Raw genomic sequence first — 26,370 nt, 5'->3', positions numbered from 1 at the left:
GGGGGTGAGGGCTGAGGACGGAGGGAGGGGGTGAGGGCTGAGGACGGAGGGAGGGGGTGAGGGCTGAGGACGGAGGGAGGGGGTGAGGGCTGAGGACGGAGGGAGGGGGTGAGGGCTGAGGACGGAGGGAGGGGGTGAGGGCTGAGGACGGAGGGAGGGGGTGAGGGCTGAGGACGGAGGGAGGGGGTGAGGGCTGAGGACGGAGGGAGGGGGTGAGGGCTGAGGAGGAGGGAGGGGGTGAGGGCTGAGGAGGAGGGAGGGGGGGGGGGTTGAGGAGGGTTGAGGACAGAGGGGGGGGTTGAGGACAGAGGGGGGGGTTGAGGACAGAGGGGGGTGTATGGAGCAGCCCAGACAGGATCTTCAGGGCTTTCTGCGTCTAAAACACAAAAACAACATGCAACAGTTACTGACTTTAGAAACACAAACCTCTTCCTAATCGGCTGAACATACCAAACCTCGTCCTAATCGGCTGAACATACCAAACCTCTTCCTAATCGGCTGAACATACCGAACCTCGTCCTAATCGGCTGAACATACCGAACCTCGTCCTAATCGGCTGAACATACCGAACCTCGTCCTAATCGGCTGAACATACCGAACCTCGTCCTAATCGGCTGAACATACCGAACCTCTTCCTAATCGGCTGAACATACCGAACCTCGTCCTAATCGGCTGAACATACCGAACCTCGTCCTAATCGGCTGAACATACCGAACCTCGTCCTAATCGGCTGAACATACCGAACCTCGTCCTAATCGGCTGAACATACCAAACCTCTTCCTAATCGGCTGAACATACCAAACCTCTTCCTAATCGGCTGAACATACCAAACCTCGTCCTAATCGGCTGAACATACCAAACCTCGTCCTAATATTGAGTTACTTTTCCCTCAGAACAGCCTCAATTTGTCAGAGCATGGACTCTACGAGGTTCCACTGGCCAATGTTGCCTCCAATGCTTCCTGAGTGTACAAAACAATTCCAACCCTTTTTCCCTCAGAACAGCCGCAATTCGTCAGGGCATGGACTCTACAAGGTGTCCAAAGCGTTCCACAGGGATGCTGGCCCATGTTGACTCCAATGCTTCCCACAGTTGTTTCAAATTGGCTGGATGTCCTTTGTGTGGTGGACCATTCTCCATACGAAACTGTGGAGCATGAAAAACCCAGCAGCAGTTCTTGACACAAACCGGTGTGCCTGGCACCTACTACCATACCCCCGTTCAAAGGCACTTAAATATATTGTCTTGCCCATTCACCCTCTAAATGGCACACATACACAATTCATGTCTCAATTGTCTCAAGGCTTAAAAATCCTCCTTTAACGTGTCTCCTCCCCTTCATCAACACCGATTGAGGTGGATTTAATAAGTGACATCAATAAGGGATCATAGTTTTCACCTAGATTCACCTGGTCAGTCTGTCATGGAAAGAGCAGGTGTTCCTAATGTTTTGTACACTCTCGTGTAATAATTTAGAAACCTTGAAACGTGTCCCTCGAAAGTTCACACATACGTATTTGTCGGATAAAACCTACGGAAGAAATGATACTTACTTCTGATGCCCATGGTGCTGGTAGCCCGGACCCAGGTTAGACCCAGCCCTCATCTCGACAGCCATAGAACACTGAAACACAGAACACACACAATGTGGAAGCTTCTAGAACGGTTAACTACAGGTAACTGGCCCAAAAAATGTTTTAACATCAAGTGTCTTAAAAATGGGTGTCGTTGAGCCACCACGAGCCAGAATAGCTTCAATGCACCATGGCATAGATTCTACAAGTGTCTGAAACTCTGTTGGAGGGATACGGACACCATTCGTCCACATCATTTGGTGTTTTGTTGATGGTGGTAGAAGCTGTCTCAGGAGCCGCTCCAGAATCGCCAATAAGTCTTCTATTGGGTTAAGATCTGGTGACAGACTGCCTCGAGGCATATGGTTTTCAACCCTTTTTATGCTCATCCAGCGACCACTCGTGCCTTGTGGATGGGGGCATTGTCATGCTATAGCCATGGTAGTCAAAATAAATGGCCTCCCAGCATTTTACACATGACCCTAAGCATGATGGGATGTTAAATGCTTAACTCAGGAACCACACCGGTTTAGAAGCACCTGACTTCGATATACTTTGTGTCCCTCATTGACTCAAGTGTTTCCATTATTTTGGCAGTTACCTGTACCTTACTGTATATCCTACAGTGATGACAGCCTGGTACCAGATATGATTGTACAGTCTTGGTCATTGTCCTATGGTCAGTCACAGGCCAATATGTGACTATGAATACAGTGGTATGTAGCAGGTAGTGGTGTTAGCACACAGTTAGGCCAGGATACACTTCCACATTCCATCCCCCAGGGGGCAGCAGAAGCGTATACACCGATTTCTCACATAAATGCACACATTCATTAAGGTTACAGACCATGTAGCTAGGACCTCTAGACATAACGAGTCAGGTTACAGACCATGTAGCTAGGACCTCTAGACATAACGAGTCAGGTTACAGACCATGTAGCTAGGACCTCTAGACATAACGAGTCAGGTTACAGACCATGTAGCTAGGACCTCTAGACAGTCAGGTTACAGACCATGTAGCTAGGACCTCTAGACATAACGAGTCAGGTTACAGACCATGTAGCTAGGACCTCTAGACAGTCAGGTTACAGACCATGTAGCTAGGACCTCTAGACATAACGAGTCAGGTTACAGACCATGTAGCTAGGACCTCTAGACATAACGAGTCAGGTTACAGACCATGTAGCTAGGACCCCTAGACATAACGAGTCAGGTTACAGACCATGTAGCTAGGACCTCTAGACAGTCAGGTTACAGACCATGTAGCTAGGACCTCTAGACATAACGAGTCAGGTTACAGACCATGTAGCTAGGACCTCTAGACATAACGAGTCAGGTTACAGACCATGTAGCTAGGACCCCTAGACATAACGAGTCAGGTTACAGACCATGTAGCTAGGACTCCTAGACAGTCAGGTTACAGACCATGTAGCTAGGACCCCTAGACATAATGAGTCAGGTTACAGACCATGTAACTAGGACCCCTAGACATAATGAGTCAGGTTACAGACCATGTAGCTAGGACCCCTAGACATAATGAGTCAGGTTACAGACCATGTAGCTAGGACCCCTAGACATAATGAGTCAGGTTACAGACCATGTAGCTAGGACCCCTAGACATAATGAGTCAGATTACAGACCATGTAGCTAGCCCCACTAGACATAATGAGTCAGGTTACAGACCATGTAGCTAGGACCCCTAGACATAATGAGTCAGGTTACAGACCATGTAACTAGGACCCCTAGACATAATGAGTCAGGTTACAGACCATGTAACTAGGACCCCTAGACATAATGAGTCAGGTTACAGACCATGTAGCTAGGACCCCTAGACAGTCAGGTTACAGACCATGTAGCTAGGACCCCTAGACATAATGAGTCAGGTTACAGACCATGTAGCTAGGACCCCTAGACAGTCAGGTTACAGACCATGTAACTAGGACCCCTAGACATAATGAGTCAGGTTACAGACCATGTAGCTAGGACCCCTAGACATAATGAGTCAGGTTACAGACAATGTAGCTAGGACACCTAGACAGTCAGGTTACAGACCATGTAGCTAGGACCCCTAGACATAATGAGTCAGGTTACAGACCATGTAGCTAGGACCCCTAGACAGTCAGGTTACAGACCATGTAGCTAGGTCCCCTAGACATAATGAGTCAGGTTACAGACCATGTAGCTAGGTCCCCTAGACAGTCAGGTTACAGACCATGTAACTAGGACCTCTAGACATAATGAGTCAGGTTACAGACCATGTAGCTAGGACCCCTAGACATAACGAGTCAGGTTACAGACCATGTAACTAGGACCCCTAGACATAATGAGTCAGGATACAGACCATGTAGCTAGGACCCCTAGACATAATGAGTCAGGTTACAGACCATGTAACTAGGACCCCTAGACAGTCAGGTTACAGACCATGTAGCTAGCCCCACTAGACATAATGAGTCAGGTTACAGACCATGTAGCTAGCCCCACTAGACATAATGAGTCAGGTTACAGACCATGTAACTAGGACCCCTAGACAGTCAGGTTACAGACCATGTAGCTAGGACCCCTAGACATAATGAGTCAGGTTACAGACCATGTAGCTAGGACCCCTAGACAGTCAGGTTACAGACCATGTAACTAGGACCCCTAGACATAATGAGTCAGGTTACAGACCATGTAGCTAGGACCCCTAGACATAATGAGTCAGGTTACAGACAATGTAGCTAGGACACCTAGACAGTCAGGTTACAGACCATGTAGCTAGGACCCCTAGACATAATGAGTCAGGTTACAGACCATGTAGCTAGGACCCCTAGACAGTCAGGTTACAGACCATGTAGCTAGGTCCCCTAGACATAATGAGTCAGGTTACAGACCATGTAGCTAGGACCCCTAGACATAACGAGTCAGGTTACAGACCATGTAACTAGGACCCCTAGACATAATGAGTCAGGATACAGACCATGTAGCTAGGACCCCTAGACATAATGAGTCAGGTTACAGACCATGTAACTAGGACCCCTAGACAGTCAGGTTACAGACCATGTAGCTAGGACCCCTAGACAGTCAGGTTACAGACCATGTAACTAGGACCCCTAGACAGTCAGGTTACAGACCATGTAGCTAGGACCTCTAGACATAATGAGTCAGGTTACAGACCATGTAACTAGGACCCCTAGACAGTCAGGTTACAGACCATGTAGCTAGGACCTCTAGACATAATGAGTCAGGTTACAGACCATGTAGCTAGGACCCCTAGACAGTCAGGTTACAGACCATGTAACTAGGACCCCTAGACAGTCAGGTTACAGACCATGTAACTAGGACCCCTAGACAGTCAGGTTACAGACCATGTAGCTAGGACCCCTAGACAGTCAGGTTACAGACCATGTAACTAGGACCCCTAGACATAATGAGTCAGGTTACAGACCATGTAGCTAGGACCCCTAGACATAATGAGTCAGGTTACAGACCATGTAGCTAGGACTAGGACCCCTAGACAGTCAGGTTACAGACCATGTAGCTAGGACTCCTAGACATAATGAGTCAGGTTACAGACCATGTAGCTAGGACTAGGACCCCTAGACATAATGAGTCAGGTTACAGACCGTGTAACTAGGACCCCTAGACATAATGAGTCAGGTTACAGACCATGTAGCTAGCCCCACTAGACATAATGAGTCAGGTTACAGACCATGTAGCTAGCCCCACTAGACATAATGAGTCAGGTTACAGACCATGTAGCTAGGACTAGGACCCCTAGACATAATGAGTCAGGTTACAGACCATGTAACTAGGACCCCTAGACATAATGAGTCAGGTTACAGACCATGTAGCTAGCCCCACTAGACATAATGAGTCAGGTTACAGACCATGTAGCTAGGACCCCTAGACATAATGAGTCAGGTTACAGACCATGTAACTAGGACCTCTAGACAGTCAGGTTACAGACCATGTAGCTAGCCCCACTAGACATAATGAGTCAGGTTACAGACCATGTAGCTAGGACCCCTAGACATAATGAGTCAGGTTACAGACCATGTAGCTAGCCCCACTAGACATAATGAGTCAGGTTACAGACCATGTAGCTAGGACTCCTAGACATAATGAGTCAGGTTACAGACCATGTAGCTAGGACCCCTAGACATAATGAGTCAGGTTACAGACCATGTAGCTAGCCCCACTAGACATAACGAGTCAGGTTACAGACCATGTAACTAGGACCCCTAGACATAATGAGTCAGGTTACAGACCATGTAGCTAGGACCCCTAGACAGTCAGGTTACAGACCATGTAGCTAGGACCCCTAGACATAATGAGTCAGGTTACAGACCATGTAGCTAGGACCCCTAGACATAACGAGTCAGGTTACAGACCATGTAGCTAGGACTCCTAGACATAATGAGTCAGGTTACAGACCATGTAGCTAGGACTAGGACCCCTAGACATAATGAGTCAGGTTACAGACCATGTAACTAGGACCCCTAGACATAATGAGTCAGGTTACAGACCATGTAGCTAGGACTAGGACCCCTAGACATAATGAGTCAGGTTACAGACCATGTAACTAGGACCTCTAGACATAATGAGTCAGGTTACAGACCACGTAACTAGGACCCCTAGACATAATGAGTCAGGTTACAGACCATGTAGCTAGCCCCACTAGACATAATGAGTCAGGTTACAGACCATGTAGCTAGGACCCCTAGACATAATGAGTCAGGTTACAGACCATGTAGCTAGCCCCACTAGACATAATGAGTCAGGTTACAGACCATGTAGCTAGGACCCCTAGACATAATGAGTCAGGTTACAGACCATGTAGCTAGGACCCCTAGACATAATGAGTCAGGTTACAGACCATGTAGCTAGCCCCACTAGACATAACGAGTCAGGTTACAGACCATGTAACTAGGACCCCTAGACATAATGAGTCAGGTTACAGACCATGTAGCTAGGACTAGGACCCCTAGACATAATGAGTCAGGTTACAGACCATGTAACTAGGACCTCTAGACATAATGAGTCAGGTTACAGACCACGTAACTAGGACCCCTAGACATAATGAGTCAGGTTACAGACCATGTAGCTAGGACCCCTAGACATAATGAGTCAGGTTACAGACCATGTAGCTAGCCCCACTAGACATAACGAGTCAGGTTACAGACCATGTAGCTAGGACCCCTAGACATAATGAGTCAGGTTACAGACCATGTAGCTAGCCCCACTAGACATAATGAGTCAGGTTACAGACCATGTAGCTAGGACTAGGACCCCTAGACATAATGAGTCAGGTTACAGACCATGTAGCTAGGACCCCTAGACAGTCAGGTTACAGACCATGTAACTAGGACCCCTAGACAGTCAGGTTACAGACCATGTAACTAGGACCCCTAGACAGTCAGGTTACAGACCATGTAGCTAGGACCCCTAGACAGTCAGGTTACAGACCATGTAACTAGGACCCCTAGACATAATGAGTCAGGTTACAGACCATGTAGCTAGGACCCCTAGACATAATGAGTCAGGTTACAGACCATGTAGCTAGGACTAGGACCCCTAGACAGTCAGGTTACAGACCATGTAGCTAGGACTCCTAGACATAATGAGTCAGGTTACAGACCATGTAGCTAGGACTAGGACCCCTAGACATAATGAGTCAGGTTACAGACCGTGTAACTAGGACCCCTAGACATAATGAGTCAGGTTACAGACCATGTAGCTAGCCCCACTAGACATAATGAGTCAGGTTACAGACCATGTAGCTAGCCCCACTAGACATAATGAGTCAGGTTACAGACCATGTAGCTAGGACTAGGACCCCTAGACATAATGAGTCAGGTTACAGACCATGTAACTAGGACCCCTAGACATAATGAGTCAGGTTACAGACCATGTAGCTAGCCCCACTAGACATAATGAGTCAGGTTACAGACCATGTAGCTAGGACCCCTAGACATAATGAGTCAGGTTACAGACCATGTAACTAGGACCTCTAGACAGTCAGGTTACAGACCATGTAGCTAGCCCCACTAGACATAATGAGTCAGGTTACAGACCATGTAGCTAGGACCCCTAGACATAATGAGTCAGGTTACAGACCATGTAGCTAGCCCCACTAGACATAATGAGTCAGGTTACAGACCATGTAGCTAGGACTCCTAGACATAATGAGTCAGGTTACAGACCATGTAGCTAGGACCCCTAGACATAATGAGTCAGGTTACAGACCATGTAGCTAGCCCCACTAGACATAACGAGTCAGGTTACAGACCATGTAACTAGGACCCCTAGACATAATGAGTCAGGTTACAGACCATGTAGCTAGGACCCCTAGACAGTCAGGTTACAGACCATGTAGCTAGGACCCCTAGACATAATGAGTCAGGTTACAGACCATGTAGCTAGGACCCCTAGACATAACGAGTCAGGTTACAGACCATGTAGCTAGGACTCCTAGACATAATGAGTCAGGTTACAGACCATGTAGCTAGGACTAGGACCCCTAGACATAATGAGTCAGGTTACAGACCATGTAACTAGGACCCCTAGACATAATGAGTCAGGTTACAGACCATGTAGCTAGGACTAGGACCCCTAGACATAATGAGTCAGGTTACAGACCATGTAACTAGGACCTCTAGACATAATGAGTCAGGTTACAGACCACGTAACTAGGACCCCTAGACATAATGAGTCAGGTTACAGACCATGTAGCTAGCCCCACTAGACATAATGAGTCAGGTTACAGACCATGTAGCTAGGACCCCTAGACATAATGAGTCAGGTTACAGACCATGTAGCTAGCCCCACTAGACATAATGAGTCAGGTTACAGACCATGTAGCTAGGACCCCTAGACATAATGAGTCAGGTTACAGACCATGTAGCTAGGACCCCTAGACATAATGAGTCAGGTTACAGACCATGTAGCTAGCCCCACTAGACATAACGAGTCAGGTTACAGACCATGTAACTAGGACCCCTAGACATAATGAGTCAGGTTACAGACCATGTAGCTAGGACTAGGACCCCTAGACATAATGAGTCAGGTTACAGACCATGTAACTAGGACCTCTAGACATAATGAGTCAGGTTACAGACCACGTAACTAGGACCCCTAGACATAATGAGTCAGGTTACAGACCATGTAGCTAGGACCCCTAGACATAATGAGTCAGGTTACAGACCATGTAGCTAGCCCCACTAGACATAACGAGTCAGGTTACAGACCATGTAGCTAGGACCCCTAGACATAATGAGTCAGGTTACAGACCATGTAGCTAGCCCCACTAGACATAATGAGTCAGGTTACAGACCATGTAGCTAGGACCCCTAGACATAATGAGTCAGGTTACAGACCATGTAGCTAGCCCCACTAGACATAACGAGTCAGGTTACAGACCATGTAACTAGGACCCCTAGACATAATGAGTCAGGTTACAGACCATGTAGCTAGGACTAGGACCCCTAGACATAATGAGTCAGGTTACAGACCATGTAACTAGGACCTCTAGACATAATGAGTCAGGTTACAGACCACGTAACTAGGACCCCTAGACATAATGAGTCAGGTTACAGACCATGTAGCTAGGACCCCTAGACATAATGAGTCAGGTTACAGACCATGTAGCTAGGACCCCTAGACATAATGAGTCAGGATACAGACCATGTAGCTAGGACTAGGACCCCTAGACATAACGAGTCAGGTTACAGACTATGTAGCTAGGACCCCTAGACATAACGAGTCAGGTTACAGACCATGTAGCTAGGACCCCTAGACATAACGAGTCAGGTTACAAACCATCTAGCTAGGACCCCTAGACATAATGAGTCAGGTTACAGACCATGTAGCTAGGACCCCTAGACATAATGAGTCAGGTTACAGACTATGTAGCTAGCCCCACTAGACATAACGAGTCAGGTTACAGACTATGTAGCTAGCCCCACTAGACATAACGAGTCAGGTTACAGACTAGTGAGTGCAGCAAAACCAGTAGGCTTGTTATGGGTTTCGTAACACTAGGACTGGTACGACACAAACTGATCTGGGACCAGACAAAACAGAACAGCCAGTCCAGTGTAGGGAGTGAATCCTGTCTCTTACCCTGGTCTCCACATCTGTCCAGTCTCCCTCCATACGGTCGCCCCCCTGGGCAGTGTTGCCCTCTGACGACCTCCTCTTACGGCTGAATGGAGGAACACACCGTGAGTGTTTGACATCATCATCAGACTAAACAAAAATCACTGATCTTCACCTTATCGTTCTGAGCTATGCAGCACAAAACTATCATTGTGTGATCCAAGATTAGACAAGTTTCAGAAATGTTTGCACATTTATAAAAAAAAAAACTGAAATAACACATGTATAAGTATTCAGACTCTTTAATTTGTTGAAGGACCTTTGGCAACGATTACAGCTGCAAGTCTTCTTGGGTATGATGCTACAAGCTTGGCACACCTGTATTTGGGGGAATTTCTCACATTCTTCTCTGTAGATCCTCTCAAGCTCTGTCAGGTTGGATGTGGAGCGTCTGAATACTTATGTAAATGTGATTTCAGTTTATTATTTTGAATAAACCTGTTTTTGCTTTGTGATGGGGTATTGTGATGTCATGATGGGGTATTGTGATGTCATGATGGGGTATTGTGATGTCATGATGGGGTATTGTGATGTCATGATGGGGTATTGTGATGTCATGATGGGGTATTGTGTGTAAAGTGATGAGGAAAAAACAATTTAATCCATTTCAGAAAAAGGCTGCAACGTAACAAAATGTGGGAAAAGTGAAGGGTCTGAATACACTATGTATGTATGTATGTATGTATGTATGTATGTATGTATGTATGTATGTATGTATGTATGTATGTATGTATGTATGTATGTATGTATGTATGTATGTATGTATGTATGTATGTATGTATGTATGTATGTATGTATGTATGTATGTACAATGAACAAAAACATAAACGCAACATGGACCAATTTAAAAGATGTGACTGAGTTACAGTTCATGTAAGGAAATCAGTTAATTAAATTAATTAGGCCCTAGTCTATGGATTTCACATGACTGAATTAAAGATATGAATCTGTTGGTCACAGATACCTTTAAAGGTTGAGCATGAGAAAACAAGTCAGTATTTGGTGTGACCACCATTTGTCTCATGCAGCGTGACACGTCTCTTTCACATAGAGTTGATCAGGCTGTTGATTGTGGCCTGTGGAATGTTGTCCCACTCCTCTTCAATGGCTGTGTGAAGTCGCTGGATATTGGAGGGAACTGGAACATGCTGTCGTACACGTCGATCCAGAGCATCCCAAACATGCTCAATGGGTGACATGTCCGGTCAGTATGCAGGCCATGGAAGAACTTTAATGCATGGCCCTTCAACATGGGGGTCGTGCATTATCATGCTGAAACATGAGGTGATGGCGGTGGATGAATGGCACCACAATGGGCCTCAGGATCTCGTCACGGTATCTCTGTGCATTCAAATCAATAAAATGCAATTGTGTTCATTGTCCGTAGCTTATGCCTGCCCATACCATAACCCCACCACGGGGCACTCTGTTCACAACATTGACATCAGCAAACTGCTTGCCAACATGACTCCATACACGCTGTCTGCCATCTGCCAGGGACAGTTGAAACCAGGATTCATCCGTGAAGAGCAGACTTCTCCAGCGAGGCCAGTGGCCATCGAAGGTGAACATTTACCCACTGAAGTCAGTTACGAAGCTGAACTGCAGTCTGGTCAAGAACCTGGTGAGGACGACGAGCACACAGATGAGCTTCCCTGAGACGGTTTCTGACAGTTTGTGCTGAAATTCTTCGGTTGTGTAAACCCACAGTTTCATCAGCTGTCCGGGTGGCTGTTCTCAGACGATCCTGCAGGTGTAGAAGTCGGATGTGGAGGTCCTGGGCTGGCGTGGTTACACGTGGTCTGAGGTTGTGAGGAAGGTTGAACGTACTGACAAATTCTCTAAAACGACGTTGGAGGCGGCTTATGGTAGAGAAATTAACATAAAATTCTCTGGCAACAGCTCTGGTGGATATTCCTGCAGTCAGCATGCCAATTGCTGCTCCCTCAAGACATGTGGTATTGTGTGACAACTGCACATTTTAGAGCGGCCTTCTATTGTTTCTATTGTGTAATGATCGTGCTGTTTAAATCAGCTTATTGATATGCCACACCTGTCAGGTGGATGGATTATCTTAGCAAAGGAGAAATGCTCACTAACAGGGATGTAAACACATTTTTGCACAAAATCTGAGAGAAATAAGCTTTTGTGTGCATATGGAACATTTCTGTAGTATTTTAATTCAACTCATGAAAACATGGGATGTATGCATGTATGGAGTAAGTTAGCAGTAACAGTGGTACTAGTACTACTAGTAGCAGTACTAAGTTAGCAGTAGACAGGAAACCTACGTCCTTCCAGATGGGAAGCTCCGGTCTCAGTCTCTATGTAGTAGTAAGTTAGCAGAAGCAGTAAGTTAGCAGACATTAAACGGCAGTAGACAGGACACCTACCGTGGTCTAGTGGGCAGCTCCGGTCTCAGTCTCTATGTAGTAGTAAGTTAGCAGAAGCAGTAAGTTAGCAGACATTAAACGGCAGTAGACAGGACACCTACCGTGGTCTAGTGGGCAGCTCCGGTCTCAGTCTCTATGTAGTAGTAAGTTAGCAGAAGCAGTAAGTTAGCAGACATTAAAATGGCAGTAGACAGGACACCTACCTTGGTCCAGTGGGCAGCTCCTGTCTCAGAGTTTCTATATCAGTGAACTGGACTGACTGTCCTCCACCTCGTGTCTTGAAAACTTCACCCTTAAAGTTCACAACACAGGCATCACAACACAGGCATCACAACACAGGCATCACAACACAGGCATCACAACACAGGCATCACAACACAGGCATCACAACACAGGCATCACAACACAGGCATCACAACACAGGCATCACAACACAGGCATCACAACACAGGCATCACAACACAGGCATCACAACACAGGCATCACAACACAGGCATCACAACACAGGCATCACAACACAGGCATCACAACACAGGCATCACAACACAGGCAACAGAACACATTTACATTTTAGTCATACCCCTGCACATCGACTCAGTACTGGTCCTACCTGTATATAGCCATGTTATAACCTGGTACCCCTGCACATCGACTCAGTACTGGTACTCCCTGTATATAGCCATGTTATAACCTGGTACCCCTGCACATCGACTCAGTACTGGTCCTACCTGTATATAGCCATGTTATAACCTGGTACCCCTGCACATCGACTCAGTACTGGTCCTACCTGTATATAGCCAAGTAATCGTTACTTATTGTGTATTTATTCTACTATTTCTCCGGCAGTCAGCATTTCACTGTTAGTTTACACCTGTTGTTTACCGAGCATGTGACAAATAACATTTGATTTGAATTGATTAGGCCACAGGCGGCATCAGGCCACAGGCGGCGTCAGGCCACAGGCGGCATTTGGAATGGTCCGGGGACACTTAAGGAAAAGTCACGTCGAGATTGTTTCATTTGGTGACCTCATGAAGGACAGTATACACTTCTCAAATTAATTTTATTTATTTCACCTTTATTCAATGATGGGGTTAGCATCTGAATGTGGGAAAAAATAAATTATCTTTCCAAAAGTCTATGTGATGTTAATCTTCTAAATGAGAATTGTTTTTCATATTAACTTAGGATCAGTCAGTGGCCACGCCCCCGCGAGCCACAGACATTACACGGAACGCCCCCGTGAGCCACAGACATTACACGGAACGCCCCCGCGAGCCACAGACATTACACGGAACGCCCCCGTGAGCCACAGACATTACACGGAACGCCCCCGCGAGCCACAGACATTACACGGAACGCCCACGCGAGCCACAGACATTACACGGAACGCCCCCGCGAGCCACAGACATTACACGGAACGCCCCCGCGAGGTCACATACATTACACGGTGTCATGGAACACCCCCTTTTCCACTAAAAGTTTTTAAAAAACACTTCTGACAAAATGTACATTAGACCAGAAAACATGGAAGCTGTCGCTACATGTTAAAATGGTTGGCAACTCTACCAAAAGGACAAGAACAGAGAATGTGGAGATCATTCCCATGTTGAAATGGCTAAGAACTCTATAAACTAAAGAACAATTATTCAGACTGCAGCAGTTTTAATACTTTAGTCTGGTAAATGCAACCGGTCGAACGATCGAATAGTACTCTGACGTATCCTTTATAACAAGCTACAACTCCGTAAGACTGATCGCTGGTGGACAAAACAGAGACTGTCGACAATCTATCCAGCAGACGGACCAGTGATCGCAGAGAGCAACAACAAAGGCATACACTCGTAAATATGTAAATTGCAATTTATTTTCGGATGAGTGGTTGTTCATGTTCAAAGTACAAGCATGTCCATGAGTGTGGTGTATGTACGGGGGTCCACTCCGAGTTTCCCGCTCTTGAGCTGGCCCCACCCCTTTCCTTTGTCTACAAAGCCGTCATATCGGCTTATCCCACTAGGGACATATCAGTGTATCATGTCAGCAACCAATGATTAACTATTGCGTGTGTGTTTTATGTAATTGATTAGTTAGTAAATAAATAATTAAGCCAATTTGTATATCGCTGATTCATGATTTTTGATGCGAGGGTTCGTGCAGATATCCAAGGGTTTGTGACATTCAGGAATGAGACTGACGAGGTAATAATACATTAATAGAAGACTAAATCGATAAGATATGAAAATATCTGAAGAGTTCATCCGGGAAATAGACTAAACATTTTCCCGTGGTGCCCCAACTTCCTAGTTAATTAATGTTACATGATTAGTTTAATCACGTAAGGAATAATTACACATAGAGAATTGATTTGATAATATAACAATCTTCACATGACAGCAAACGCTACGACACCAGGCATCGGCACACATTTCAGCAAATAAAACAGTGTCAAATAAACGGCGGGTCTAACTGATTTCAAGGTTACAAATGGACAACTCTGATATTCCCACGGGCATTTAAAAAATATTCACTACTCGCTGCCAGCCATGGTGTCAACTAAAAGAAAATGACATCAAATTCAAGCTAGCAGTGATCAAATTGGCAGAACAACATTTGGGTGAGGCAACAGCCAGGCAATCTGGAATCGATCCAAAACGAGTGAGAGAACGGCGAAGTCAAAAAGTGGAAAATCAGAAGAGGGCGAGAGGGTTAGTAAGGTAATAGATGCCTGTCTCTAATAGGCGCTGGTTGTGTTCAGTGATTAAAGCAAATTAACGGGCAGGATATTAATTGAAATTTAACGGTAGAGAGTTTTTTGCAAGTCTGGCCGGTACGTACCTTAATGAGTTTGGTCTGTATCTCTCCATCAGAGGCCACGTCTTGGTGAGTGAGCATGTACTTGTCACACTTGGCCAGGGCCTTCTCGCTGGGGGCAGAGACCTTAATGGCGTTGGAACCCAGGATGGGCTGCATCACAGTGTCCAGCTCCACGTTCGAAGACGGCTTGTGGTTCACCCACCTCTCCCCGCCCGCAGAGTGGGAGCGCCTGTGGACCGCACGCACCGGGGTACCCGTCTGGTCGTCGACGGAAACAACGAAGCAGAAGGGGAAAGTCAGAGTCAGAGCATTATGTGTTGCTAACAATAAAACCATTACATTGCTGGGAGTTCGTGACAGTAATAGAACATCAACTCTACAGGAAGTACAATCTAGCCAACCAAACCACTCAATCTGATTCCATCAGAGATCAGTCATCATGGTGGTAGAAATCGACTGAAACATGGTTTGATAGTGGACATGTTATACATGGATGTTTTAGGAGGAACAACCAATCCTGTTACGTTAGAAAATCATTTCAAATCGGTCTAAAGTGTAAACAAGAACATAGTACCAGTTATATAGAGGGAGAAGCGTTCACAAACCTAAAGGTCAGCTGATGAGCTGGTTAGAGTAATCTACTGCAGTTCTGCTACCTACCAGATGACCTTACCACCTTAGTCTGTTGAGACTCACTGACCCTGTAATCTCCTTCCTGCTCCTCTAGGTCTAGATCACAGGTCTGGTCAGGAACCTCTCTCTCTTCCTCTCTGTCCCAACACCTGCCTCTCCTCCTGCTAAGGCTGCTGGGTAGACCCTGGGTCTGAGCTAGGGTTCTAGTCTTAAGGGCCCGGTACTGGGACGGGTTAGCGATAGCGTGTCTGTCCTGAGGGACTCTCTGCTCCCACTCTGAGATGCAGGAGGTTACAGAGGGGGAACTGGTGCTGGCGCTCTGCGGAGGGGAGGTGGGGTGGGAGCCTGGCCACTGCCTGACCTGCTGGGGAGGGGCGTACACTGGGTCTAGGGCCTGGCTGGACCTGGAGTGGACGGGCTGCAGGGCAGAGTATGGTGGTGGTGCAGATAGACAAGTCAACCAGCTAGTTGGGATCCATTTACATACCATCCATCCATCCGTTACATACCATCCATCCATTACATACCATCCATCCATCCATTACATACCATCCATCCATTACATACCATCCATCCATCCATTACATACCATCCATCCATCCATTACATACCATCCATCCATCCATTACATACCATCCATCCATCCATTACATACCATCCATCCATTACATACCATCCATCCATCCATTACATACCATCCATCATCCATTACATACCATCCATCATCCATTACATACCATCCATCCATCCATTACATACCATCCATCCATCCATTACATACCATCCATCCATTACATACCATCCATCCATTACATACCATCCATCCATCCATTACATACCATCCATCCATCAGTTACATACCATCCATCCATCCGTTACATACCATCCATCCGTTACATACCATCCATCCATTTACATACCATCCATCCATCTGTTACATACCATCCATCCATCCGTTACATACCATCCATCCATCCGTTACATACCATCCATCCATCCGTTACATACCATCCATCCATCCGTTACATACCATCCATCCATCCGTTACATACCATCCATCCATCTGTTACATACCATCCATCCATCTGTTACATACCATCCATCCATCCGTTACATACCATCCATCCATCTGTTACATACCATCCATCCATCCATTACATACCATCCATCCATTACATACCATCCATCCATTACATACCATCCATCCATCCATTACATACCATCCATCCATCCATTACATACCATCCATCCATCCATTACATACCATCCATCCATCCATTACATACCATCCATCCATCCATCCATTACATACCATCCATCCATCAGTTACATACCATCCATCCATCAGTTACATAACATCCATCCATCCGTTACATACCATCCATCCGTTACATACCATCCATCCGTTACATACCATCCATCCGTTACATACCATCCATCCATCCGTTACATACCATCCATCCATCCGTTACATACCATCCATCCATTTACATACCATCCATCCATTACATACCATCCATCCATCCATTACATACCATCCATCCATCCATTACCATCCATCCATCATCCGTTACATACCATCCATCCATCCATTACATACCATCCATCCATCCGTTACATACCATCCATCCATCCGTTACATACCATCCATCCATCCATTACATACCATCCATCCATCCATTACATACCATCCATCCATCCATTACCATCCATCCATCATCCGTTACATACCATCCATCCATCCGTTACATACCATCCATCCATCCGTTACATACCATCCATCATCCGTTACATACCATCCATCATCCGTTACATACCATCCATCATCCGTTACATACCATCCATCATCCGTTACATACCATCCATCATCCGTTACATACCATCCATCATATACCATCCATCATCCATTACATACCATCCATCATCCATTACATACCATCCATCATCCATTACATACCATCCATCATCCATTACATACCATCCATCATCCATTACATACCATCCATCATCCATTACATACCATCCATCATCCATTACATACCATCCATCATCCATTACATACCATCCATCATCCATTACATACCATCCATCATCCATTACATACCATCCATCATCCGTTAAATACCATCCATTACATACCATCCATCATCCGTTACATACCATCCTCCGTTACATACCATTCATCATCCATTACATACCATCCATCATCCGTTACATACCATCCATCCATCCATTACATACCATCCATCCATCCATCACATACCATCCATCCATCCATCACATACCATCCATCCATCCACATACCATCCATCCATCCGTTACATACCATCCATCCATCCGTTACATACCATCCATCCATCCGTTACATACCATCCATCATCCGTTACATACCATCCATCATCCGTTACATACCATCCATCATCCGTTACATACCATCCATCATATACCATCCATCATCCATTACATACCATCCATCATCCATTACATACCATCCATCATCCATTACATACCATCCATCATCCATTACATACCATCCATCATCCATTACATACCATCCATCATCCATTACATACCATCCATCATCCATTACATACCATCCATCATCCATTACATACCATCCATCATCCATTACATACCATCCATCATCCGTTACATACCATCCATTACATACCATCCATTATCCGTTACATACCATCCTCCGTTACATACCATTCATCATCCATTACATACCATCCATCATCCGTTACATACCATCCATCACATACCATCCATCCATCCATTACATACCATCCATCCATCCACATACCATCCATCCATCCGTTACATACCATCCATCCATCCGTTACATACCATCCATCATCCGTTACATACCATCCATCATCCGTTACATACCATCCATCATCCGTTACATACCATCCATCATCCGTTACATACCATCCATCATATACCATCCATCATCCATTACATACCATCCATCATCCATTACATACCATCCATCATCCATTACATACCATCCATCCATCCACATACCATCCATCCATCCGTTACATACCATCCATCCATCCATTACATACCATCCATCCGTTACATACTATCCATCCATCCATCCATTACATGGCTGCCTGCACACACTAACAAACATACACAGGCTGCATGCATACCAGATAGACAACACACAATTACATAATGTTACATCGAATCAAAGTCTGACAAAGAACAGTGGACTCATATAAACCTTCCACAAAAGGTCAGGGCCAGTAAATGGAAGTCGTTAAGTCCACATTGTAACGCGTAAAATAACAAGCAGATGTGTTTTCACATCATGATTAACAGACCAGTCAGTCAGCTGAGGTCAACCTGTTAGCAGTAAAAGGGGGAAACAGTAGTTTGTTTTGGAGAGGGGATTCCGTTTGCTTCCTTTGATTAGGAAAACACTTCAGTAGGGTATATTAACTAGATGAGTCAGTGCTCTAGAAGCGCCATGTCGTGGTAACGTACGGGAACGGGTGACGGCGAGGCCGATCTCTTGGCGGGGACGCGGTCCTTCTCCCGGGAGGGGCGCTGGGGCTTGTCGGGGGCGGGGCGCTGGTCTGAGGGGGTCTTGCTCTCCGTCACGATGGCCTTCAGCTGCTTCAGCTTCTCGTCTTTCACCCACAGCTTGTTCTGCATCTCCAGCTGCTTGGCACACACACGACGCTCCTGGAAACACAAACCAGAACCAGCCAGGGTTAATACACTCGCCCAGGTTAATACACTCGCCCAGGTGATTGTTGTACCGGTTAATACTCGCCCAGGTGATTGTTGTACCAGTTAATACTCGCCCAGGTGATTGTTGTACCGGTTAACACGCGCCCAGGTGATTGTTGTAGCGGTTAACACTCGCCCAGGTGATTGTTGTACTAGTTAATACTCGCCCAGGTGATTGTTGTACCAGTTAATACTCGCCCAGGTGATTGTTGTACCAGTTAATACTCGCCCAGGTGATTGTTGTACTAGTTAATACTCGCCCAGGTGATTGTTGTACCAGTTAATACTCGCCCAGGTGATTGTTGTACCAGTTAATACTCGCCCAGGTGATTGTTGTACCAGTTAATACTCGCCCAGGTGATTGTTGTACCAGTTAATACTCACCCAGGTGATTGTTGTACCAGTTAATACTCGCCCAGGTGATTGTTGTACCAGTTAATACTCGCCCAGGTGATTGTTGTACCAGTTAATACTCGCCCAGGTGATTGTTGTACCAGTTAATACTCGCCCAGGTGATTGTTGTACCGGTTAATACGCGCCCAGGTGATTGTTGTACCAGTTAATACTCGCCCAGGTGATTGTTGTACCGGTTAATACACGCCCAGGTGATTGTTGTACCAGTTAATACTCGCCCAGGTGATTGTTGTACCGGTTAATACTCGCCCAGGTGATTGTTGTACCAGTTAATACTCGCCCAGGTGATTGTTGTACCGGTTAATACTCGCCCAGGTGATTGTTGTACCAGTTAATACGCGCCCAGGTGATTGTTGTACCAGTTAATACTCGCCCAGGTGATTGTTGTACCAGTTAATACGCGCCCAGGTGATTGTTGTACCAGTTAATACGCGCCCAGGTGATTGTTGTACCGGTTAACACTCGCCCAGGTGATTGTTGTACCGGTTAACACTCGCCCAGGTGATTGTTGTACCGGTTAATACTCGCCCAGGTGATTGTTGTACCAGTTAATACGCGCCCAGGTGATTGTTGTACCAGTTAATACGCGCCCAGGTGATTGTTGTACCGGTTAATACGCGCCCAGGTGATTGTTGTACCAGTTAATACGCGCCCAGGTGATTGTTGTACCGGTTAATACGCGCCCAGGTGATTGTTGTACCAGTTAATACGCGCCCAGGTGATTGTTGTACCGGTTAATACGCGCCCAGGTGATTGTTGTACCAGTTAATACTCGCCCAGGTGATTGTTGTACCAGTTAATACTCGCCCAGGTGATTGTTGTACCAGTTAATACTCGCCCAGGTGATTGTTGTACCAGTTAATACTCGCCCAGGTGATTGTTGTACCGGTTAATACGCGCCCAGGTGATTGTTGAACTGTAAATTATGTTTGTTTTAGTGTAAAAGAAGGACCCTTGCCACCTTCCTTTGTGAAAAATGCAAAGACATTTGTGACTTAAAGGGTGGGATGATTTGGCCTCACTTGGAGAACAAGGAGCTTCAGGAGCGACCGGCCTTACTGAAGGATGCTACCCAATAACAGGAGGCATTTGAGAGCGCCACCCTGAACGATCAGGCCAAGCACCAATAAGACGGGGTTCCTCAGCTATAGTGGCAGGGGAGGGAGTGCTCAGGAACCATTCTGACAAATACTACCCGCTAAACAAATCAAAATGGGGCCTTCACACGCCTCACAGGCTGCCTGCGCTACCCCTCATCCAGCGGAGCATCGTTGGAGGAAGGCGCCCATGGTAACTCACAGCGGTTACTCACGATTCCATCAGACCCGGATCTGCGGCTGTTTAACCACTATCCACCACTATTTTAATAATGTGAAATGTTAGAATAATAGTAGAGAGAATGATTTATTTCAGGTTTTATTTCTTTCATCACATTCCCAGTGGGTCAGAAGTTTACATACACTCAATTAGTATTTGGTAGCATTGCCTTTAAATTGTTTAACTTAGGTCAAACGTTTTGGGTAGCCGTCCACAAGCTTCCCACAATAAGTTGGGTGAATTTTGGCCCATTCCTCCTGACAGAGCTGGTGTAACTGAGTCAGGTTTGTAGGCCTCCTTGCTCGCACACGCTTTTTCAGTTCTGGCCACACATTTTCTATGGGATTGAGGTCAGGGCTTTGTGATGGCCACACCAATACCTTGACTTTGTTGTCCATAAGTCATTCTGCCACAACTTTGGAAGTATGCTTGGGGTCATTGTCCATTTGGAAGACCAATTTGCAACCAAGCTTTAACTTCCTGACTGATGTCTTGAGATGTTGCTTCAATATATCCACATAATTGTCCTTCCTCATGATGCCATCTATTTTGTGAAGTGCACCAGTCCCTCCTGCAGCAAAGCACCCCCACAACATGATGCTGCCACCCCTGTGCTTCACGGTTGGGATGGTGTTCTTCAGCTTGCAAGCATCTCCCTTTTTCCTCCAAACATAACAATGGTCATTATGGCCAAACAGTTATATTTATGTTACATCAGACCAGAGGAAAAAGTACAATATTTGTCCCCATGTGCAGTTGGAAACCGTAGTGTGGCTTTTTTTATGGCGGTTTTGGAGCAGTGGCTTCTTCCTTGCTGAGCGGCATTTCAGGTTGTCGATATTAGACTCGTTTTACTGTGAATATAGATACTTTTGTACCTGCTTCCTCCAGCATCTTCACAAGGTCCTTTGCTGTTGTTCTGGGATTGATTTGCAATTGTCGCACCAAAGTACGTTCATCTCTAGGAGACAGAGCGCGTCTCCTTCCTGAGCGGTATGACGGCTGCGTGGTCCCATGGTGTTTATACTTGCGTACTATTGTTTGTACAGATGAACATGGTACCTTCAGGCGTTTGGAAATTGCTCACAATGATGAACCAGACTTGTGGAGGTCTCCAATGTTTATTCTGAGGTATTGGCTGATTTCTTTTGATTTTCCCATGATGTCAAGCAAAGAGGCACTGAGATTGAAGGTAGGTCTTGAAATACATCCACAGGTACACCTCCAATTGACTCAAATGATGTCAATTAGCCTATCAGAAGCTTCTAAACCCATGACATTATTTTCTGGAATTTTCCAGAAAGGCTCAGTAAACTTCTGACCCACTGGAATTATGAAACAGTGAGTTATAATTGAAATAGTCTGTCTGTAAACAATTGTTGGAAAAATGACTTGTGTCATGCACAAAGTAGATGTCCTAACCGACTTGCCAAAACTATAGTTTGTTAACAAGAAATTTGTGGAGTGGTTGAAAAACAAGTTAATCGACTCCAACCTAAGTGTACGTAAACTTCCGACTTCAACTGTATATATATATATATATATACACACACAATAATCTATAATGACAACATGTTTGCTATTTTTTATATTATATACATATAAAAAAATAGCAAAAATTTGTCGTTATAGATTACTGTGTGTAGATTGATAAGAAAAATGTTTTAATTAATCAATTTTAGAATAAGGCTGTAACAAAATGTGGAAAACGTCAAGGGGCCTGAATACTTCCTGAATGCACTGTATGCAGGAATCCCTTTGCCGATTTAAAACTTGAGCAAAAACTAAATACACTGTTTTTAAAGTCTGGTAAGAATGTTCCAGATAAACTGCATGTTCAGTCATTTAGACGGTTCTCCAACGGAACGTGTTCCTGCAGATAAATACTGAGGCCTTTGGATCGATCTGGATTGGACGTTTATAAAACATATAGATGAGCTGGTTAACTTCTTCTGGCTGAGGAAGCTAAGGTTTAAAGTGGTCTTTTTCTACAGAAACAGACGGTGTCTTTCTCTGAGCGGTAGGAAGCAGATTATTCAGTCAACCTTTCTATCGGTTGTTGATTATGGTGATGTTATTTATCAAAGTGCAGCTGCTACTACTGTTAAACCTTTAGATGTCATCTCCCATAATGCCCTTTGTTTTGTTACAGGTGAAAGTTGATACTCATCACTGTTTCCTGTATCAAAAGTTTGGCTGGACTTGGATAAAGCCCCGTAGATCTCTCCATTTCTCCGTTTTTGTTTACAAGCCCCAGGGCAAAGATCCCCCTCCTGCGGCACAGAGAGAGATCCCCCTCCTCCTGCTGCGGCAGAGAGAGAGATCCTCCTCCTCTAGTCTACTCACACACTCCTTCTCCCACTTGTGTTTGGTGTCCTGGACCATGCCCTGCATGCGCTGCTCCATGCGTCTCTTCTCCGTCTGCTCTCTCTGCAGACGCTGCTCTCTGCTCTCCAGCTCCTGCTGTAACGTACGCTTGTCATCCTCATAGATGTTGGTGGTCTTCTGCAGGATCTCAATCTGACGGAGAGCGAGAGAGAGAGAGATGTTAAGTGACAGTACATGGCACTACAGACCAGGAAATACCTGACCGGTTCACTAGGGCTGATCCCATTTAGTCGACTGGTTGATTGATTGGTGGACAAAGACTAACTGCATTGTGTGAATTGTTTGCGTTTGAGTGTCTATCAATTCTCCATTACATATAAATCACCAGCAGTACATTCTCTGTTAACCAAATAAACATTTGTAAATGATAGGAGTTATGGTAATTTATGTAAATACATTCACTATATTATTATTCCAGTCTTACTGTTGTCATTGTCTGAGAGGACACGTTGTTTGTAGAGCCTATGCTACACTTTTGAGGAAAAAGTTTGTTTATTTCATCGTTGACAATTTAGTCATGGTCTTTGGAGAGCCCTTGTCAATGTTGAATAAGGAAGAGCACCGCCTATAGGCTACCTGGTTACACATAGAACTAGGCCTATAGGCTACCTGGTTACACATAGAAGTAAGCCTATAGGCTACCTGGTTACACATAGAACTAGGCCTATAGGCTACCTGGTTACACATAGAAGTAAGCCTATAGGCTACCTGGTTACACATAGAACTAGGCCTATAGGCTACCTGGTTACACATAGAACTAGGCCTATAGGCTACCTGGTTACACATAGAAGTAAGCCTATAGGCTCCCCGGTTACGCACAGAACTAGGCCTATAGGCTACCCGGTTACACATAAAACTAGGCCTATAGGCTCCCCAGTTACACATAGAACTAGGCCTATAGGCTACCCGGTTACACATAGAACTAAGCCTATAGGCTCCCCAGTTACACATAGAACTAGGCCTATAGGCTACCTGGTTACACATAGAAGTAAGCCTATAGGCTACCCGGTTACGCATAGAAGTAAGCCTATAGGCTACCTGGTTACACATAGAAGTAAGCCTATAGGCTACCTGGTTACACATAGAAGTAAGCCTATAGGCTACCTGGTTACACATATAACTAGGCCTATAGGCTACCTGGTTACACATAGAACTAGGCCTATAGGCTACCTGGTTACACAGAGAAGTAAGCCTATAGGCTACCTGGTTACACATAGAACTAGGCCTATAGGCTACCTGGTTACACATAGAACTAAGCCTATAGGCTACCTGGTTACACAGAGAAGTAAGCCTATAGGCTACCTGGTTACACATAGAAGTAAGCCTATAGGCTACCTGGTTACACATAGAACTAGGCCTATAGGCTACCTGGTTACACATAGAAGTAAGCCTATAGGCTACCTGGTTACACATAGAAGTAAGCCTATAGGCTACCTGGTTACACATAGAACTAGGCCTATAGGCTACCTGGTTACACATAGAAGTAAGCCTATAGGCTACCTGGTTACACAGAGAAGTAAGCCTATAGGCTACCTGGTTACACATAGAAGTAAGCCTATAGGCTACCCGGTTACACATAGAACTAAGCCTATAGGCTCCCCAGTTACACATAGAACTAGGCCTATAGGCTCCCCAGTTACACATAGAACTAGGCCTATAGGCTACCTGGTTACACATAGAACTAGGCCTATAGGCTACCTGGTTACACATAGAACTAGGCCTATAGGCTACCTGGTTACACAGAGAAGTAAGCCTATAGGCTACCTGGTTACACATAGAAGTAAGCCTATAGGCTACCTGGTTACACATAGAACTAAGCCTATAGGCTACCTGGTTACACAGAGAAGTAAGCCTATAGGCTACCTGGTTACACATAGAAGTAAGCCTATAGGCTACCTGGTTACACATAGAACTAGGCCTATAGGCTACCTGGTTACACATAGAACTAAGCCTATAGGCTACCTGGTTACACAGAGAAGTAAGCCTATAGGCTACCTGGTTACACATAGAAGTAAGCCTATAGGCTACCTGGTTACACATAGAACTAGGCCTATAGGCTACCTGGTTACACATAGAAGTAAGCCTATAGGCTACCTGGTTACACATAGAAGTAAGCCTATAGGCTACCTGGTTACACATAGAACTAGGCCTATAGGCTACCTGGTTACACATAGAAGTAAGCCTATAGGCTACCTGGTTACACAGAGAAGTAAGCCTATAGGCTACCTGGTTACACATAGAAGTAAGCCTATAGGCTACCTGGTTACACATAGAAGTAAGCCTATAGGCTACCTGGTTACACATAGAACTAGGCCTATAGGCTACCTGGTTACACATAGAAGTAAGCCTATAGGCTACCTGGTTACACATAGAAGTAAGCCTATAGGCTACCTGGTTACACATAGAAGTAAGCCTATAGGCTACCTGGTTACACATAGAAGTAAGCCTATAGGCTACCTGGTTACACATAGAAGTAAGCCTATAGGCTACCTGGTTACACATAGAAGTAAGCCTATAGGCTACCTGGTTACACATAGAAGTAAGCCTATAGGCTACCTGGTTACACATAGAAGTAAGCCTATAGGCTACCTGGTTACACATAGAAGTAAGCCTATAGGCTACCTGGTTACACATAGAAGTAAGCCTATAGGCTACCTGGTTACACATAGAAGTAAGCCTATAGGCTACCTGGTTACACATAGAAGTAAGCCTATAGGCTACCTGGTTACACATAGAAGTAAGCCTATAGGCTACCTGGTTACACATAGAAGTAAGCCTATAGGCTACCTGGTTACACAGAACTAGACCTATAGGCTACCCGGTTACATAGAACTAGGCCTATAGGCTACCTGGTTACACATAGAAGTAAGCCTATAGGCTACCTGGTTACGCATAAAACTAGGCCTATAGGCTACCTGGTTACGCATAGAAGTAAGCCTATAGGCTACCTGGTT

At 45.3% G+C, this 26,370-nt stretch overlaps 1 protein-coding gene across 3 annotated transcripts in view; it reads right to left on the bottom strand.

The window, feature by feature from the left end:
• Positions 1–272: 272 nt before the first annotated feature.
• Positions 273–26,370, bottom strand: part of kif23 (kinesin family member 23) — a 68,327-nt gene continuing 42,229 nt past the window's right edge. For 2 of the 3 annotated variants that reach the window (XM_055933040.1, XM_055933041.1), the window contains 7 exons: positions 23,375–23,548; positions 19,049–19,249; positions 14,939–15,175; positions 12,307–12,395; positions 9,675–9,756; positions 1,554–1,624; positions 274–376 (listed from right to left, as the gene is read on the bottom strand). In XM_055933040.1, coding sequence (XP_055789015.1) covers positions 361–376; positions 1,554–1,624; positions 9,675–9,756; positions 12,307–12,395; positions 14,939–15,175; positions 19,049–19,249; positions 23,375–23,548 — 870 coding nt within the window. In that variant the 3' untranslated portion in view covers positions 274–360. Of the gene's footprint in view, positions 377–1,553; positions 1,625–9,674; positions 9,757–12,306; positions 12,396–14,938; positions 15,176–15,617; positions 15,960–19,033; positions 19,250–23,374; positions 23,549–26,370 lie in introns of all 3 variants that reach the window. The other variant, XM_055933042.1, reaches the window with a different exon arrangement.

The sequence above is a fragment of the Salvelinus fontinalis genome, chromosome 9 (genome assembly GCF_029448725.1).
Source record: "Salvelinus fontinalis isolate EN_2023a chromosome 9, ASM2944872v1, whole genome shotgun sequence".
NCBI lineage: Eukaryota > Metazoa > Chordata > Actinopteri > Salmoniformes > Salmonidae > Salvelinus > Salvelinus fontinalis.
Note: the sequence above shows the minus strand (reverse complement) of the source record. Positions and strands in the feature narration are given on the sequence as shown.